This window comes from Misgurnus anguillicaudatus, chromosome 23 (genome assembly GCF_027580225.2).
Source record: "Misgurnus anguillicaudatus chromosome 23, ASM2758022v2, whole genome shotgun sequence".
NCBI classification, from domain to species: domain Eukaryota; kingdom Metazoa; phylum Chordata; class Actinopteri; order Cypriniformes; family Cobitidae; genus Misgurnus; species Misgurnus anguillicaudatus.
In genome coordinates, this window is record NC_073359.2 from 28275132 (window position 1) to 28295353 (window position 20222).

General features: G+C 40.0%; 1 protein-coding gene across 1 annotated transcript in view; it reads right to left on the minus strand.

The window, feature by feature from the left end:
* ptprsa (protein tyrosine phosphatase receptor type Sa) overlaps positions 1-20222 on the minus strand; it is a 240010-nt gene that overhangs the window by 116172 nt on the left and 103616 nt on the right. The window contains exons 4-5 of the mRNA XM_055217681.2: positions 13196-13341; positions 12237-12378 (exon numbers count right to left, since the gene is read on the minus strand). Coding sequence (XP_055073656.2) covers positions 12237-12378; positions 13196-13341 — 288 coding nt within the window. The remainder of the gene's footprint in view (positions 1-12236; positions 12379-13195; positions 13342-20222) is intronic.

The window sequence follows — 20222 nt, forward strand, 5'->3', positions numbered from 1 at the left end:
CCTTGGCAACACACGGTAGGTTTATTAATAGTTTGTTCATTTACAGGAAGTATTTTTAACACAGTCCTTTGAACCATTACCTTTAATATCTGTCTAAAACAAAACACTTGTGACTCCCGCACTAAGAGGTTGTTTACACTTGGCATTAACATGCGTTTTTGTCGATCGGATCACAATTGGACAACGTTAATGCCAGGTGTAAACAGTGTTCAAAACGTTTTGAGCTTGTCCACTTTCGACCACTTTCAACCACATTTCGAGGTGGTCGAAACCCCTTTCGATCGGATTGCTTTTGTAGTGTAAACGCATATGTGGTTGAATGTGTTCGAACAGCCTCACGCGACCGCCTTCTCTCCACCCATTTATCTAATCTGAGGTACTGAACACAATGTTTTTTCTGACTTCTGGTGCGAACACACGGTGAACAGCGCTATTTTTAGCCTTTCATTGATAAAACTGAAGCGGCAGATCTCCGCAGTTTCATTTTGCAAGCGTGCAAGTTGCGCGATCCTATTTCATCAACTGCGCTAAAAATTCAGAGAAAGCCCTAACATATACATGTACAAAACACAGTGCAGCATGTTTACTTTCAACAGAAGCAGCAGACTCTGACATAATATTAGTTCGCGTCCATATAAACTCACCCACAGTCTCGACAGACAACCCCCTCACAGTATTCAGGACAGAAGCGTTTGAAAGTGGACAAAAGAGACAGATTTAAATACCAGGTGTTAACGTTATGTGTCTTTCTTGTCCACTTTCGTTTTCACGAACAAATTGTGATTTAACAAAAACGTTTGTATCAAAATTTCTTCTAAATGTACGCAAAAATGTAAGGAACTCACGCAGCGTCACTGCAGTGACACTGTGGAGAGGCCTCCAGGGGTAAGTGCGTCTGAATGTGTATATCAAATTCAACCAATGGTGAGGCTTAACGACAAAGACAGGGTGATGCGGGAGCCAGGAAGTATATCGCTATCTGAAATATTGCCAAATACGGCGTTACAGGGATGCAGGAAGTATGGCAGGGGAGACACAGCGTCTTGTTCCCTTCTCAGGGAAAAACAGTTACAAACATAATCCGAACGTTTTCATGTGTCAAACACAACTATGCCACTATGCGTCCAATACTTCTTTAATGTTACTCCAATCAGTGGACACACAGTACTGGCTTCCTCCAGCCACAGCAAAATCTTCCAAATAAAAAATGCAAACCAAAACGTAATTTTACCGTTAATAAATATGATCAGGGATTTCTGTTCGAGTTCTTTTGCTTCTATGACAAACTGCTCTTAAATTTTCTGTAGACCAGCGCTGTGGAAAACCCTTATATGGAGCTGGTTAGGGCGTGTTTTATGCAAATTACCAACTTTGTGCATGCGTCCGCTCATGTATAACACTCCAAATTCACTAACGTAAGAACAAGTATATGAACAAATTCATGTGCGTACGTATGTGTTGTGAATAACGCTGACATTTTTCGTGAGAAGTTCAAGTGTGCGTATAAATACAAAAGGACGTCCATCTCTCACAGCCTTGGTTTGTAATCAACATGGCGGCAGGCTGAAACCGCATATAGGAGGTCAGATAACATCCATGTGACCACCTCCAATGTGTGTTGGTCTACACCACCATCTACAGTACGTACGTAGCTAATATTTTACAAACGAGGACCCAGACACTAAAATAAGCAGCCAGCCGAGCGAATTCATGTTAATTCATGAGGAATGAAAGCGTTTCTGCTGTGCCCTGCTCTTGTTTATTCATAACCATGCAGGAGCCTCAATGGATTCTGTCACTCAAATGAAATCTCAAACAGAATTCATTACCAAACTCTTATTTTAACTCTCAGAACTGTCAACGTTGGGCTCGGTTAACACTTAGGCGGTATAAAAACGAATTACTGTAAATGACGGCTACCTGTGTCTAACAGAACTTGAAAATAACTTCATGCTTCTTTTAATCTGTAAACTCCCATTCATCGTGACTATGGACCGGCTGACCTGGGCATAGCGCTCTCTGGCATATCTCTACACTTAAACACACCATTAGCCTTATCCAGCATGCATTGCACGAATCAATAGTGAAAGTTGTGGAGGCTAACCCATCCAGAGATGTGTTCTTCTCCTGCCTGACTGCTCACCATGCCCAATCAGTCTTGATTACAGGTCTGGAGGATCAAAGGAGAGCATCCCCATAAACTCGTCTCAGCGATTTGCTCAAAGCACCCCCCCCCCCTTTAGGCGGATCGTGCGCTGGGTGAGAATTCACACTGTATGGCTCAGTCTTCCTGCAAGGCTGAAGTGAAAGACAAGAGTCAGACTGAAAACTCAAGTAGCCCCGGTGGAAAAACGTCCCAGACATCTCTCGCCTCCACTCCTCAAGGCGCTTCTTCAAGCGACTTTGCCGCGATAGGCGCCTGGTGCAACACCAAAACCGTACACAATCACAAGAAACATGTCATTTCCCTCCAGAGGCTTTCCCACCTGCTGGGTGGGAGAAGTCTGACGTAGCGCTAGCTTGTGAACCGTACTCCACAGCTGTCAATTATCACTTCGTAACAAACAGGAAGGGCTAGGCATGTCATCATTAGCACGGGCGGCAAACGGGAGCACTTGCGTCGGGACGCACCCGGCCCACGGAATGAGATATCAGACGAGTCCCAAAGCAGAGAGGCAATATAAATAGACATCAAATACTAAACGACTGTCTCCCGTTTTAAAATGAGACTCTGCGATAATGGATTGCGCAAATACACCGGCGACAGAGTCCATACATTTAGCCAGATCTTAACGCTGCTAAACGAATGCATTATGCATCAGGGAGCAGCTGAGACTACGGGACTGGGAATTGTCTTGTTTATGAGAGGCGGATGCTCATAATCCACTGGGCAAATACAGCTGGGTGCATGCTAACAGCAGCTCGCATCAGCCCGAATCAATTTCCTGCAGACGCTCATCTGCTATCATTCACCTTCATAGCTTCTTTGAAATTCTCCATTGCTTTGTGCTCATTTCGTGCTCATTAGTAGCTCAGTCATGTTAAGCAGTGTCTTTTGGGCTTTGTAACTCAAACATATTTCTATAAAAGGGTTTAGCAGACTGTTATAAATATGATCAGGCACTTAAACTAATAAGTACAGCTTGTTTATTTGAAAAGTAGCATAAAATTGGACACTTAATATCTACACTGTCAGAAATAATGGTCAATAAATGGTCCCTAGCTGTCACTGGGGTGATACCTTCCAAAATGTACACCTTCGCACATAAAGAATTCAAATTAGTACCTGAAAAGATAAACATTAGCACCTCAAAGACAAATATTAAGTACATCAAACACACAAATTAGTTCCACAAGACACACCTTAGTACCTTGAAAAAACATTTTTAGTACTTCAAAGATACATATCAGAACTTCAAAGCTACATTTCAGTACCTCAAAGACACACCTTGGTACCTCATAGACACATATTAGTTCCTCAAAGCTACATTGTAGTACCTCAAAGCTACATTGTAGTACCTCAAAGCTACATTTTAGTACCTCAAAGCAACATTTTAGTACCTCAAAGATACATATCAGAACATCAAAGCTACATTGTAATACCTCAAAGCTAAATTTCAAATACCTCAAAGACACGTATTAGTTCCTCAAAGATACATCTTAATACCTCAAAGATCCATATTAGTTCCTCAAAAACACATATCAAAACCTCAAAGCTACATTTTAGTACCTTAAAGCTACATTGTAGTACCTCAAAGACACATATAAGTACCTCAAAGCTACATTTTAATACCTCAAAGACACATATTAGTACCTCAAAGCTACATTTTAGTACCTCAAAGAAACATATTAATTCCTCAAAGATACATATTGATACCTCAAAGATACATATCAGAACATCAAAGCTACATTTTAATACCTCAAAGCTAAATTTCAAATACCTCAAAGACACATATTAGTACCTCAAAGAAACATATTAGTTCCTCAAAGATACATCTTAATACCTCAAAGATCCATATTAGTACTTCAAAGACACAATTTAGTAGCTCAAATATATATTTAGTACCTCAAAGACACATATTAGTTCCTCAAAGATACATCTTAATACCTCAAAGACACGTATTAGTACCTCAAAGCTATATTATAATACCTCAAATCTACATTTAGTTCCTCATAGATACATATTAGTTCCTCAAAAACACATATCAGAACCTCAAAGCTACATTTTAGTACCTCAAAGCTACATTTTAGTACCTCAAAGAAACATATTAGTTCCTCAAAGATACATATCAGAAACTCAAAGCTACATTTTAATACCTCAAAGATACATCTTAATAACTCAAAGATACATATTAGTACCTCAAAGCTACATTTTAGTACCTCAAAGACACATATTAGTTCCTCAAAGATACAAATTAGTTCCTCACAAACACACATCAGAACCTCAAAGCTACATTTTAGTACCTCAAAGCTACATTTTAGTACCTCAAAGCTACATTTTAGTACCTCAAAGACACATATTAGTTCCTTAAAGATACATCTTAATACCTCAAAAACACATATCAGAACCTCAAAGCTACATTTTAATACCTCAAAGATACATATTAGTTCCTCAAAAACACATATCAGAACCTCAAAGCTACATTTTAGTACCTCAAAGAAACATATTAGTTCCTCAAAAACACATATCAGAACCTCAAAGCTACATTTAAGTACCATAAAGCTACATTTTAGTACCTCAAAGAAACATATTAGTTCCTCAAAGATACATCTTAATACCTCAAAAACACATATCAGAACCTTAAAGCTACATTTTAGTACCTCAAAGCTACATTTTAGTACCTCAAAGATCCATATTAGTTCCTCAAAAACACATATTAAAACCTCAAAACTACATTTTAGTAACTCAAAGAAACATTTTAGCTCCTCAAAGATACATATTAATACCTCAAAGCTACATTTTAATACCTCAAAGAAACATATTAGTTCCTCAAAGATACATCTTAATACTTCAAAGATACATATCAGAACCTCAAAGCTTCATTTCAGTAGATTCTGTGAAATGTGCTTCCTTTCTGATGATTGCTCCACCCTCATTCATGTCTGGACATTTGCGAGGTCATGTGATTTTGTAATAGCTTCACTGACATTTATGTATTTTGGGGGGACAAACACTAGACCTAAGGTGTGCAACATTAGGCATGTCCCACTTTAGGGCATTTCACCCTATTAGTACCTTGAAGACACATATTAGTACCTCAAAGCTTCATTTTAGTACATCAGTGACAGCTTGGGGCCATTATTACTGTAAATATGATAAATAGATATATAATGTAACACAGAGAAGACACCTGTAAAAAATATAAATATAAATCAATAAAACCATTGGAAAAAACAATAAACCAATATTTTTAAGAAAACGTGTTTGTTTGAAAAAATGAGAGGTTTACATTTAATCTAACTGATTTTTTTCAGGACAATTATGATGGTAAAATACACTGCATTACAGAAATGACCATTAACTAAAATATAGCAAAAGGAGCAAAGTAGTGCTGAAAAGGAAACAAAGAACATTGCCTGCTTCGAACATTGTGTCCTTCCTCAGTGAAGATAAACCAGGATACATACAATCAACACTTTGTGAGGTCCATCTCAGTAAAATGTGCTTCTGCTAAATCATTTATAACAGCAAATTATGAGCATGATTAATTCATTTGCGGTGTGGTGACCCATAACCAGAGAATTACTGAGAACAGAAGAGCGAGAGCTTCCAAAGCATACAGGCACAACAGTCGACCATGAAAACGACAATGAAAAATCTCAAACAGCTAGCCAACTCCATCCCAAACAGAATTCATGAACCATTTTTACAGGGTAATACAAACAGGTCACAGATTCTGAGAAAATAGTCAATAGATGAGAAGAATGAAGACGAATTGGATTTTCATTTTTGGGTGAACTATCCCTTTAAGATTTGGCACAGCGAGCAGAAAATAGGCTGTACATGGCATTAAGGGCTGTTCTTGTGTCTGCAGTGTTTCTAGACTTCGGTTAATATTTGATAAGATAACCACACACATTAATCACGTCACAGGCAGGAAATGAGTGACCAGGCACCTTATCGGTGGGTTATCTGAGGTTTACAAAAAAGAGGAAATTTAATGCTAATCTGAAGCTAACTTAACCTAACCTCGCCATCGGCATCGCTCTTACGCTGAGTGTGTCAACCGTAGCCACATACCGTGAAGAGACCGAGCTCTTTTTGCGCCCCCTGGCCCACTAATGCTTTATAACACACTTTTCTCTGCAGGGCGCAGTCATTTCTACAGGAGAACAGCATGAATGCTAATCAGTCGAGCTCTTTTACTCTAAATCACCGGTGCGGGGGCTGTAAGAACACATTGGTGATTTTAATACCCACAAACCCCCAGGGTTGGGCATCTAGTATGCTGGTTTATCAACGGGTATGAAAAAGAAGAGATGGGTAGACGAAAGAAGCCTACACAGAGAAATGACAGTGAGATAATTTCTCCAAGAGCCGACGAAATGTGCGAAACAATGAGATTTCAGAATGGATGAGTCATGGATCGAACTGGCATCCGTGTCTTCTTTACTGATCAGAGAAAAGAGCAATGAAAAAGTGAAATTAAAACTCCTCAAACTGTGCTTAGGTGTGACAAAACAAACGGGGCTGAATTTGGAAAGTGGTGATTAAAACAATGTTCGCCGGTGAACGGCGAGGTCAGAGCGGTCCAATTAAAACCATGAGAGGAGAGACAGAACAGGCGCTTCTTGTCCTGCAGGGTAGCAGCCAATTAGAAGCGTGTGATCAAACGGCGCAGGCCACGGGGAGACGGCCCTCTCTGGTGCTAACAAGTTCTCCGCACCCTGAGTTTCGGGAAGGCTGGGTCATGGTGCAAACTCACATACACCACCGTCTGAGATGTGAAGTTAGATGGAAAGTAAAATCGTTACTTATAAAAGACAAAAAGCTCTAAAGAGAGATGATGATCAAGAATAGATCTGCTCCAAAATCTAGTGAGCTGCACTATAAATGAGCCTAGCTAAAATTCAACCCTAAAGTCACAATGAAACAAAGTAGCGATTGTCTTATTGTCCCCATCATGATATATCAACCCAGTCACACGACATTACGTACCTATAGTCACGTAATTTTTTTATTCTTTTTCGTGATACTGTCACGAATTTCCGCGTTTTTTCGTGATCGAATCACGAATTTCTGTTTATGTCATTGTCACGTATTAGTTACTCAACTGTTTTGTCCTATTTTCTTACCATTGTCGCTTCGCTTTAGGGTTAGATTTACATAAAATGACATCCTTACCCAACTCTAACCCTAAAGGGGGTCACACACCGGACGCGCAGCTCAGCGTCGTGTCGAGTCGCGTCTCGGACAATTCGGCGGTATCGTACACCGGAAGTGCACATTAAATAGGGTGAGTGCAGTCAGATAGCGTCTACTTCAAAATGCAAAATATACGTTAGCAGCCAATGTTAATCGTTAATGATTTGGAACAAATATGATGTTATTAACTGTGGGTGGTGCTCTGTGGCGCGACAGGGATGTGAGCAACTTCCTGAGTCGTAGCTTGGCGCCACGGACAGCCGCCATTTGTCGGCGCCGTTGTGCGTATACTCATAGAAAATTTTTTTACGTTTTTTTAAGAACTGGGAAGTGCTGCGCGGCACTGAGCTGCACGTCCCCCTTAAGGCGTCAATGGCTTAAAAATCAGAAAATATAAAAAAAATAAATCATAAAAATAGTATAAACCAATACTTAAAGTGACATCCTAACCCAAACACCAAATCTAACGCTAAACCGAAGTGCCAATGGTTTGAAAACAGGAAAAAGCAGTTACCAATACGTGACAATGACACATAAACAGAAATTTTTGATACGATCACGAAAAACGCAGAAATTCGTGACAGTGTCACGAAAAAGAAAATTACCTGACTATAGGTATATAATTTCGTGAGACTGGGTAGGACATATATCCATGACGTATATTGTTGCGATGACACGTACGTCCTCACTACGGCATGCCCCATACAGCATTGTTTCTGTCTTTGTTCACACACAATGCTTTCTGTAAATGTTACGCCAATGCTAATGGGTCCCATTTACGGGAGCGATCCCAGAACATTTACGGGACCTGTGTGTTCACACAAAAGGCTTTCTGCCAATTTTACAAAATGTTTCTGTACTGTATGCGCAACAATCTTAAAATGTCAAAACTAAAGGTACATTCTTATAAGCAGCGTTACTTTTATGGAAAGTAATCCTTATGTTACTTTTAAGTTACTTTTGCGTTACTTTTCTTACTTGGCTGAGGCTTGATCTCTTTCAGGCCTTGCAGGTGTTTTTTATGATCGCAAAAATGTCAAGCTCTAGCCTGCCATCTCCGTTTCTGACTTAAACTGTTCCCGCTTTAGGCGCACAGAGTGTGTTATTCTACGTTCATATTTTCACAACGTTTAATTCAGTACATTATTTTATTTTTAAATTGAATTAATTCAACTGAAAAGTAACTCGCATTACTTTTTTTTAAAGTAACTCAAATATTAATGTGTACATTTAAAAAATAATGCGTTACTTTACTTGTTACTTCAGAAAAGTAATATTATTACGTAATGTGCGTTACTTGTAATGCGTTACCCCCAACACTGCTTATAATGACTTTGTCGCTGTGTGTCTCTTTCAAAAGAGGCGTTTCTAAATCTGGTTGTCATAAACAAATGAGTACCGTCCACTCCAGTAACTGACGAGAGACGTGAACTGCTTCGTTCTCAATGGTAGTCGCTCCGGAAAGTCGATTATAATTTGCATAAAGTTAAACATTTCTCAACTCTGTCGCGACATGGACACGCCCAATCTGGTCGCCAACAATCACTGTCGCCGGAAGTCGCCAATCTTTCATTGAAATCAATGAGATTGCATCTCTCTGTCACTGCTAGTCGCTGCTAGCTTAAGATATCAAGTATCCTTACATCGAGAAGAAACAGTGTGATAGATTTCGAAAAACACAGCTAACACTTCTAGGAGGTGGTCTCGCGCCCTTAGATTTGGTTTCACAATGCCATACCCATGACTGTGTGGTTCGGCGCCCTGCTCTGATCTTTGTTGGTCAAAACTCAACACCATGCCAAGACCAGACACACCTGAAAGTGTAACAAAGAGCGCTAGCGTGTACGCATTTGACACCTAGGAAGCAAGCAGATGGCCAAACCTGGGCTGCTGTTGGCTTTGGACTCTTTGAAAATGCTAGGACCGGGTCGGAGGTGGACGAGAGTGCCAAGAAAAGCTCAAAGCTGGGGTCGGTATTAAGACAGAAACAGTAAGACTACAAGATGGACAAAAACTAAGACACAGCAACGAGAAGCGGTTTTGAAAAGTGCAGGTGTCGCTTCCCTTGGATTTTTCCGCGCCACCTTCAAGGACTCCCAGAGGACGGTGTGGAAAAGCAGATGGCACATCTTAAGCATTCTGCTCACTGCTTTTGTGGGCAGCCAGAGTGAAGCTAAAAACAAACCTAAGCCCCTGAAAAGAGCACGGGGAGATTTACAGCAAAGCCTCCATGTGGGACACACCAAGAAGATATCAAGGTGACTGAGTATTTAATAAAGTCGCAAGCCTCTGAAGTTCACCTCAGCTGTGAGGCCTATAGCAAGGGCAGACAGACAAGCAAGCAGCGAATGCTTAATGGAGCAAACACTGATGGTGGATGATTTAATTGATTGTAATTGATATCCCCCACACGCATTCAGGTGATGAGGGGTCCCGTCCTGGGACAGGCGCGTCGGCCTGTGTTCGAGCTTTGTGGGGCTTGATCCTCTGATAGGGTTGGGTGTAAACTAGGCCCGTAGCAGATGGAGATGAGCACATGAGGGAAAAAGCGGTTGTTTGGGTCTTGCCAAAGCCTGGATTTTCATGTAAAACTGGCCTTGGGTTCCGGCCCAGGAAGAGGCCTGCAAGCTGCCTGCTCCAGCGCTCGGCAAAGACGAGGCAGATGGCTGGACCTCGTCGCGCGAAGAACAAATGATAAACTCGGTGGTGAGGTAGGCAGAGGTTTCTCCATTGGCCAGGGTGGATTTAAATTTCTGTGGGAGGATTAATGGGGAGGGAGCGTTGTGTACGGTAGCTTGCCAAAAAAACCAAAGAATGCTGGTTAGTCTCTCTGAGGATTGGTGAGATGGTTTTGTAGGGATTTATTCACCCAAAAATAACACTTCTGTCACCCCTTAGCCTCATGTTATTCCAATTTCTTTCTTTCTTTTCAAGTTTTTGAAAAATAATGCTGAGCTTTACATCAATTATTTTTACATAAACCTTTATTGTATATTATGTTATATAGACTACATTTGCAGTCTACCATACGTCTCCTTTTGTGATCTATAAAAGTTGTGATTCAGGTTTGGAACTGTGTAAGGGCAAGGGTGTCATATTATTTAACTTTAGGGTGAAATATTCCTCTGACATCATCATGCTTTGGTAAAATAAACCAAGAACTGTCAGCTCAAATAACAATTCAACAATGTAATCGATCTTTTCACGATGGCTGATTAAGCTTTATATTCCTGACAATCTCCAGGTAGACAACTGCTAAAAGTGCGTAAATGGAATATTACCATGATACTTTGGATTGTAATCCAAGTTCCTTCCTCAACTAAATGATGTTAATTACACCTAAAGGGATGGGTATTGCAAAAAATTTTGTTATTTTTAGCAAGAAACGACATAAGAAAGCTGACAGCGTAACATCTTGTTAAACTCAGTCATCGCGCTGCATACACACCTGCTTTTAATCAGTATCTTTCTTTTTCCTGTAAAATGATCGAAACATTTAAATTAACCCCAGAGGGAATACTTGCTTCAGAAAATAAATACCCAATGTTTATATCCGTTTCACTGCAGCGCCGGGAGCAATGAGGTTAAAGGGAAAGTTTGCAAAAAAAAATAATAATAATAATTTGCTTACCCTGTTTCAAATCTGTATAAATGTCTTTGTTCTAATCTGGGGCACCATTCACTTCCATAGTATTATTTTTTCTACTATGGAAGTCAATGGTGCCCCATGTCTTCTTGGGTACAATTTTTTTTCAAATCGTCCTTTACGTATTCAGCAGAACAAAGGCATTTATTCAGAGTAAATGATGAAAAAATTTAAAAAGTCGCAACCTGCTGGCCATGAGATGGGTTTCAAGCCAGACTGTCATTGTGGGCACAGCCAATTCTGAAAAGCTTATAATACCCATTCATGCTTTCAAGCTTTGACACATTTTAAAGAAAAATTTTACATTTTTAAAGTCAGAGAAAAAAGTAAAACGGTATTTTTATCTTTAAAGGTGCTAAAGAATGCATTGAAATAATATGTTAAATTGTTCTTTGATATCTACAAAAAAGGTTTGTGGCTTTATTAAGTGCAAAATATATCCAAAAAACTGTTTAACATGTCCATTTACAACCCTAGGCTTTGCCTTTAGAAAGAAATGGTCTATTATTACCTTATTTGGAAGGGTTATGAATAATAATGTTGAGCTCTGCTCTGATTGGCTGTTTATTAGAGCAGCTCTTTTGAGTAGCTCTGTGTGTGTGTAAACAGAACTTACATTTGACGAAGATACAGATTTTAAGGAACAAAGAACTGTTTGGAGATTGTTAACGACATTTCTGATTGGTAAGTTTTTGTTCTTTTAGTATAATCCTGCAAAACGTAACTGTAACATCAGTATTGAACTTCAGCTTAAACGTTAGCATATAGCATTAACTAGCATATAGCATTAAATCAGCAGTCACAACTTTGTTTCTTAGCATTGTAGCAACATTGTAGTTAATTTAATGTGTAATTTAATGTTTGGGGTGTACATCTCGACTGTATCGTCACAGTTGGTGTTTTGTTGAGATTGGCCTGTTTTCCAGCGGTCTTTTGCACGCACACTGTTTACATAAGAATAGGGAAACAATCGAGTTTGAGGCTCACGATATGTCATTATTATGTACAGAGCTCTTATTATTCATCTATGCCTACGTAAATACAGTTTTACATTCTACTGCACCTTAAAGAAACAGAATGGACACCAAAAAGTTGCCGATCTATTATACACTGGAGTTGACATAAGCTAAAAAAATGAAGGTTTTTACATATAAACAAATTTTTTTACATCAAAATAACGTTCCACAATTACCAGTAAGGCCAAAAGCAAAACCAGTTGTTTACCTCTAATGATTGACAGTTTAGCTTGGACATTGATCTCCCCCTCGCTGTTCTCTGCCACGCATTCGTAGATGTTCTCGTCTCGAGGCGCTCGGAGAGGCTGGATCCTCAAAACCGCTCCTGCTCCTTCATCGAACTCTATCGTCTGTGTTAGAAGACGAACATCATTAACAAACTTACTATACCAGCAACCGGCCAAACGAATACTATAGATGTAAACCAGGATGGGCGAGCCTGGAAATCTGTGCTATGCTTTTCAAGAGGGTTATGTTTATGTTTGCAATTATTTGTTAATGAAAACTGTCATGCCCTTTCTAAGCTTCAACATCTCCGACCTCCCGGCCGTAATATCTAGATGACGCCGTTGCTGTGAGCTCCAATTACGAAAGAAAATTAATTAGGCTCCCGCTGTGGCATCGCATTTGATGTCATTGTAGCGAAATCAATAGGGAATGACAAAGAGGAACGGGTTCTTTGTAAGCCACTGGCGAAAACTTTTCGGAGTTTTCAAGGCTCCGCTAATGAGAAGCAGAGCTACGATGGCACGCTGTCCTAAGCGTGTGTAGATCAATATCAAAGCAATGCCCTCAGGGGGGAAAAATGAATTAATTCGAACCCCTCACGCGATGACTTTTAAATGCAGGAAGATGATAATTTGAGGCGAGTTGTCTTCTAGTGAAGGAATGCATTTCAGTTGATCTGTTTTTGAATTTTAGCAGTTGTTAACACTAAACTAGTTTTAATTAAGGAGTGCTTAGTATCAATCAAGACCATACAGCTGCCAGCTGTGTTATGACACTTAAAAGACGTTATGATTGGCCGAACCTGCCAGAAGCTCTACATTGTTATATAAACAGCAGATATTTTGCACTTTGAGAGAGTATTTTCTAGAAAATCTAGAGTATATATAACAACTATATATAATGATACATTTGTTTGCCATTCGAGTGTCAAAGTCTCACCTCGATCCGCTGAGAGTTGACCCTCTTCCCTTTCTTGTTCCATGTTACTCTTGGCTTAGGGTCACCTGTGGCTTGACATACGAAGGACACGACACCTCCAGAGACGCCAATCATGTCTACAGGTACTTTTGTGAACCGTGGTGGAGCTGAAGAAGACAAAACAAGCAAAGTGATATTAGCATTCGGCTAGCATGAGAATTAAACATAGTAAAGGTCAGTGGTTCTCAAACTGGGGGCCATGAAAAATAATTCATCATAAATTGTGTGTAATTAACTTATTCCCCGGCATTGACGAGTTATCTCGTCAATTAAGAGAAAACATTTGCATGAAAAAACGCACGGGTTCGCTTCTTTGCATTGACTTTGTATTTAATCTACTGGCGCAAGTCGTTACTACTAACCGCACTACATTGTATTGTTTAATACGTTTTGTTTAATTACATTTCTAATGCTGCATACACAACCAAACCCAAAAGGCAACGCGTTCCTCACTCACGGGATTTAACTTCATGTCATGGAAATGTTCGGCTAGAGTTTAATATTTTTTAGCTGAGCGAAGACGTGTTTGAGGTGAATAGCACGTGTTTTTCCCGCAATCACACCGCATCATTCGCATTGCACCGCACGAGTTCGCTTCTTTGCATTGACTTTGTATTTAATCTACTGGCGCAAATCGTTACTACTAACCGCACTACATTGTATTGTTTAATATGTTTTGTTTAATTAAATTTCTAATGCTGCGTACACAACCAAACACGAAGCATCGCGTTCCTCACTCGCGGGATTCAAATTTTCGGCTTAAGTTAAAAAAATTTTATTTGCGCGAAGACGCATTTGAGGCAAATAGCACGTGTTTTTGCCACAATCACACTGCCCAATTCGCGTAATTTGCATCGCCCTGCGCAAGTTCACTTCTTTGCATTGACTTTGTATTCAATTTAATTGCGCAAATCGTTAAATTTGCGTTTGGTTTGTACACCCCATAAAACTGAGATTGTTTAATGTCATGAGTTTCTTTCGAAAAGATGACCACTGTTTGAGAACCACTGGTATAGGCAAATAAACAGTATGACACAATAAATACTTGAAATGGGAATATGCTACTTTATTGTTAATAAAAAGTCAAATGGTACACAATTAACAAAAATAAAGAGGTTATTTGCATGAGTAAATTTTGCATAAGTATTTTCTGAAATAATGTGTCAATAAACAAATGTTAAACTCGCTTGAGTTTTGTTAATCACACTGTTAATTGGCGCTCAGGTCGAGTCCATTGCATTGTGGGATACACTGTGGCAGTTAGCAGATTTGGGCAAAGTATACGGACAAATTGTGCATACTACAATCAACATACTATATATTGCTATGAAATAAATACTATAAAGTATAAGCACAGTAAGCTAACATGCTATTCCAAGCCATATTCAGTGCAGGTAAAGTTAACCTAACAAAACTCAACACATGACTGTCGTAACAGCAAATCAATCGAATCAAATCGCCATGTGATTGCATGCACACCCACGTACATGCAATTTAATCAGCTACTTCCAGTGCATTCATCCATAAAACAGCATCAAACTAGTGCTGGGACATGCTAGTAAATTCTTCATCTAGATAATGGGGAGCCATTTCGATTCCTGCGAGAGAAATAGAGATGGACGAGAAACCCGGGCGACCACGGGTCTGCGCTCCGAAACGGCTTGTGCGAACGGGAAGTGACTATGTATCAACACGCCGGTAATTACACCACAGACAATGTGCGCGCTGGCACGTTGACGCCGGCATGAATAATTTATTGCGCTATGAATAATAAAGCACTACAGATTCTGTCTTGATTCGAAAGTCCCTTGTCACAGGAAGCATCGGAAACTCAACGCACGTCTCTGGTAAGCCGTGGCAGATGTGAGCTAATGATATCCAGGAGACCATTGGGGATGACAGTCGATAGACGCTAGATCATTCGTTTCCAGAAAGAACAAACCGTGGTGACCTAGCCCTAGACCAAGGGGTGCCAGTTTGTGCCCATTCTTTGTGGATTATGCTATACATTTTCTTCTCAACCAAGCACAGTTTGTTCTCATCTCATCAAATTATCATGTCGCTTTCTTCTGTACCACTGCGTCCAGCTGCTCTGCTTTTTTCCTTCATGGTGCTACAGGAGGTCAAGCTCGACAACAAGACAATGAGAAGAAACTGTCTGGGGAAACGTGGTAAAATACAAAAAGCACACAGATGTGGGGAGATCATCAAACGGGCAAGTGAGCGAGGCAAATTAATTATTAATTGGCTGTGGGTAAGCGTCTGGTTCAGCGGGTACAAGTAAACACACATGAAGGAAAGATTCAGAGAGCCTGGGGTCGTTTTATTATAAATTAGAAGATAAGAAAGCTTTAGCTTTAAGAACACATATTCAATGAAGACGGGGACGAATATGCACAGGTTTAGCCCTTCAGGTGGCATGAGTTATAATTATTTGGAATAGCAAAAAAGTATCTAACGTAATTCTTTGATCTTTATGTCCCATGAAACGGCTCCCGTGAGGTTTTTAAAGAGCCCCCGTGTTTTACAGCATTGTGACATAATACAGAGATATAGGGGCACATCACATGTTATTAACAAGCACTCCCAAGGTGTCCCGCAGAAAATTTGTTTATTAGGGTGGTTTTAATACACATTAATAACTTAAGCAAAAGCGCTCAACAATTACATAACATCAACAGGCATGTGAAACCTAGCTATTTATCCTCGTGACAGTGACGGTCCGGACCAAGTCTTTCTCATTTCGGCCTTGTGGCGCGCGTGCCCGCTCACAATTCTCTGAACAATTTTTTTTTGGACTACCTAGTTAAGGCGGTAGGGTTTCCTTTCTTAGGCGGCCCACCCGAACTGCTAAGTGCTGACTCCTATTTGCAAATGAATGTCAAAGGTTTTTTTTTGGTCTTGATTTCCAGCATGAATCTATAAAAATTCTGAAAAAATCGAGATTACACAACTAAATAGTTTAGGTCGTTTGGCTTCTCAAGTAAAAATGTAAAAAGAACTCAAATGCAAAACCCACTAAGGGGGCGTTAACACCAAGGCGTTTATGCTATTGGCCGGCGCATGTTTTCAATTGTTTTCAACGCAAGTGCCGCACTTTTCAAAAACGGCAGAAACTTGTTTTCTGCACTGGCGGCCGTCCAATCACAGTTGAGAAGGGGCAGGATAAATATCACAACAACCGATCGGCGCATCATTCAAGAACTGATTAACAAAGCAGAAGTATCATAGCAACCTTAGCTGAAAAAACAGTCAGTGTCCGCCTGCCATCTTTAGACGCGTTTAAACGCTTTGGTGTACACGCACCTAGCATGATTTCTTATTATTTTTTTTTTAATAGATTCTGCCAAAAAACGGTATTTCTGAATGAACGTACGTATAGTACGTGTCGAGAGCATTCGGTTAATATCATTATCTCATTTTTGATGAAGGTGGCGTTTAGCAGCTTTTGCATATGAGCTCTATTTTTTATATTTATACTGAAAAACAAGACACAAATAGTACGCAAGATATGCATTTTTTGCATTGAATATCCTGTGGATGCTGTATATCACAACTATCTATAACAGCCATAATCGTCCGGCACAAAATCGACACTTTGGCCATGATTACCATGGGCGAAATACACTACGGCAGACACTACAGGAGAGAGGACAGCCTACATCGTGGCCAGTTATGGATTTCCTGACAAGATTTTGACAGCAACGAATGTGAGGCTCGTAAGCATAGCAGAGAGGTTTTGATGGACCGAGGTCCTTCAGAAGACAAAGGGATTCGCTCGAACAATTAACCTTTCCGCTATTTCAGAGGTACGTTACGTGCCGAGCTGACAATAGTCTAAAATATATCATTGGGTAGACCACGTGTTTACAGTACGCAAAACGTGAAAAAAAAACATTATGTGCCAGTTTCAGGGTTTAGATTAATCCAGGACTATGCCTTAGTTATATTAGGACATTTAAAGGTACAAAACAATGGCACGGATATATGTTAAGATACATCAGTACAACCTGTTTATAAATAGCATTTTAGTCTGGGACTAGGATAAACCCTGTCCGGGAAACCACCACTATATGCACAAATTCTTCATGCTGTTATCTTATAAAATTTTATACATTAATCGAAAAATAATATTCTGTAAAAAGTGCATAGTGTTTTACTTTACGAATCTACCGGACAAAGCGTTTAAATGTTTCTGACCTTCTGAATTACGAGCACAGACACCAGGTTTATGAGTTCATGTGGTGCTCGGGGCGCTACGAAGAAACTACAGTAAACATTTAAGGGTTAGAAAGTAGCTGTTATTTTCTACATCCATTATCTCCATTTAGATGCTTGATGCGTTTTCCCCTGCGATAAAAGCTGTACGTTTCCGACGCCTCCATTTGGCGAGAATCTCTCGTGCACAGATAATGGGTGGCTTGGGGTGATGGATGCGGTTAGATGACTAACACCATAATCAACGGAAAAACCTTTTGGGGCTTATAAAAAGATCTCCATTACGTGGAAAATTAGAAAAATTCGGGAAGAAAACTGCAACCCGACTGTGCCGTTTTAGCAGATGGGCGAAAGCGTCTCTTACCACCCATCTTGTTATAAAATAGGCACCTTTCAGCTTCGGATTGAGGGTTGGATGAGAGGGCAAAAAGGTCTCATTCACATTTTATCTTAGATTTTGGCTCGTAATTGGCCCTTTCAGAGGTAATGTCCTAAGTGGGCATAATTTGAAAAAGGCAAGCATCGGGGTTAAAAAGAACATTTACATCCAGCATCAACCTTGGAAGTCATACAGAAAGGACTTTTTTTGTCTACTAGAGGAAAAAACTGTCCTGGGTTTAGCTACGCCTGTTTGAGCACAGAGATTTGTGGCTTTGAGTTCTCACCCAGCGGGGCAGGCTAGAACCTTGTTAGGGCGACCCTTACTGCCTCCACCAACCGTAGTTCATCCTTTTTCCTGGATCCCTCTCTCACCTCCTGCACAAAACCAAACATGCCTATCGGACAACAAATCACACTATACTCTCTCCAGACTGGGCCATTGCTATGGAAACGTACGGACCTTTCCTCTTGCCTCCGCCTGTCTGTGCATTTCTCATTGTTGTCTCCATTGTACCTCTAGCACCTCTCGCTCCAGGCGCCGACTAGCCGACTGCTGTGAAAGCTTAATCACAAGCCGAGGAAAAACGAGCGATCCTGCTAGGAGAGCATGAGGATGAACGATGGAGACGTTTTACGACTATACAGCCAAAGCCAACACAAGTCAAATATTTTAGTAGCTCTATATTAATCAAAAATAATTAATAATTATCTATAAGCTAACTTAAAGGGACACTCCACTTTTTTTTGAAAATATGCTAATTTTTCAGCTCCCCTAGAGTTTAAACATTTGATTCTTACAGTTTTGAAATCCATTCAGCTAATCTCCGGGTCTGGCGCTAGCACTTTTAGCATAGCTTAGCACAATCCATTGAATCTGATTAGACCATTAGCATCGCGCTAAAAATTACCAAAGAGTTTCGATATTTTCCTATTTAAAACTTGAATCTTGTGTTGTTACATCGTGTTACATGGCTGCAGCAGGCGTAGTGATATTACGCACTGACCGAAAATAGACCCCTTGGTTACTTTCAATGGCAGGGGAGTATTTTCGGGCAGTGCGTAATATCACTACGCCTGCTGCAGCCGTGTTACATCAGCAAAGTCCTTGATTATTACGCCAGAATGAGAGTATAGTCCTAACCATATCTGCCTAGAAAATCGCAACTTTTCATTTTCTGTCAGCCTTAGTACACGATGTAACTACAGAAGAAGTTTTAAATAGGAAAAATATTGAAACACTTAATTTTTAGCGCAATGCTAATGGTCTAATCAGATTCAATGGATTATGCTAAGCTATGCTAAAAGCTAAAGAGCCAGACCAGGAGATCAGCTGAATGGATTCCAAAACGGTATGAATCAAATGTTTAACTCTAGGGGAGCTGGAAAATTAGCATATTTTCAAAAAAAGTGGAATGTCCCTTTAATTCATTTAATTATACCTAATCTATTTATCTCAACGTAAAATTAAATGGCGAGTTAATGGAAATCTAAAACATAAAGTTGATGACTCAAATAAAAAATCAAGCTCATAGCAATGACGTCTCCATGTGGGCAGTGAACTACTGAAAACAGGAAGTCTTACTTTATTTGCCCTGATGTTTGTGTCGTCTACCCACAATTCTCCCATCATATCACTGCAATCACTGCCCGCTCTAATAGCTTCCAATTGACTCCAATGAGTCCTATTGTGTCTGGAAAAGCCCTGCAGAAGAAACTGTTAACAGGTGCAGTGTAAGTCGAGGTCTATCGAGAGCTTTACGAAATTAAGTTTAACAACACGACCGCTTTTGAAATAGCCGTCGACTGAAAGAAGGACGAAATTGCGACCATCTAACGCGATTACTTGCCGCCCCCCGGGCGATCGCTGTGCTTCATAAAACAGACACCTGCTGAAGCGCTCGTGGAGGGCGGAAAAGAGGATAAAAATCTGAAACTGGCATTTAGGAGAAAATGCCATTTTTCAGCATTCAGATTATGATAATGTCAACTGCGAAAAGTTGAGCTAGGAAAGCCAGTGTAAATATTAAGTATTGAGCTAGTATAATATATACAGCGAGTGTTTAATGTCTATTAAAAGCATAAATAGATATACAGTTATGAATTTGGCTTACTATTCGTGTTGTGCCCGTCCTTTGTCATTTAAAAAATGTGCTTCAATCTATCAGCGAATGACGGGACTCATAACAAACCTCATCTTAGCAGAGATCACAAAGTAATGAAAATCACAAAGGTGACATGCAATAATCATTTTTGACATTCACAAAATCTGAGCCTGCCAATCTGCTTTGTGATTAAGCTGACCTAGAAAACTGTGTGTGTGTGTGTGTGTGTGTACAGTAGGGTGACACTGTCCACTGCGGTGCCATCTGCTGGTCAAAACGATCAACAA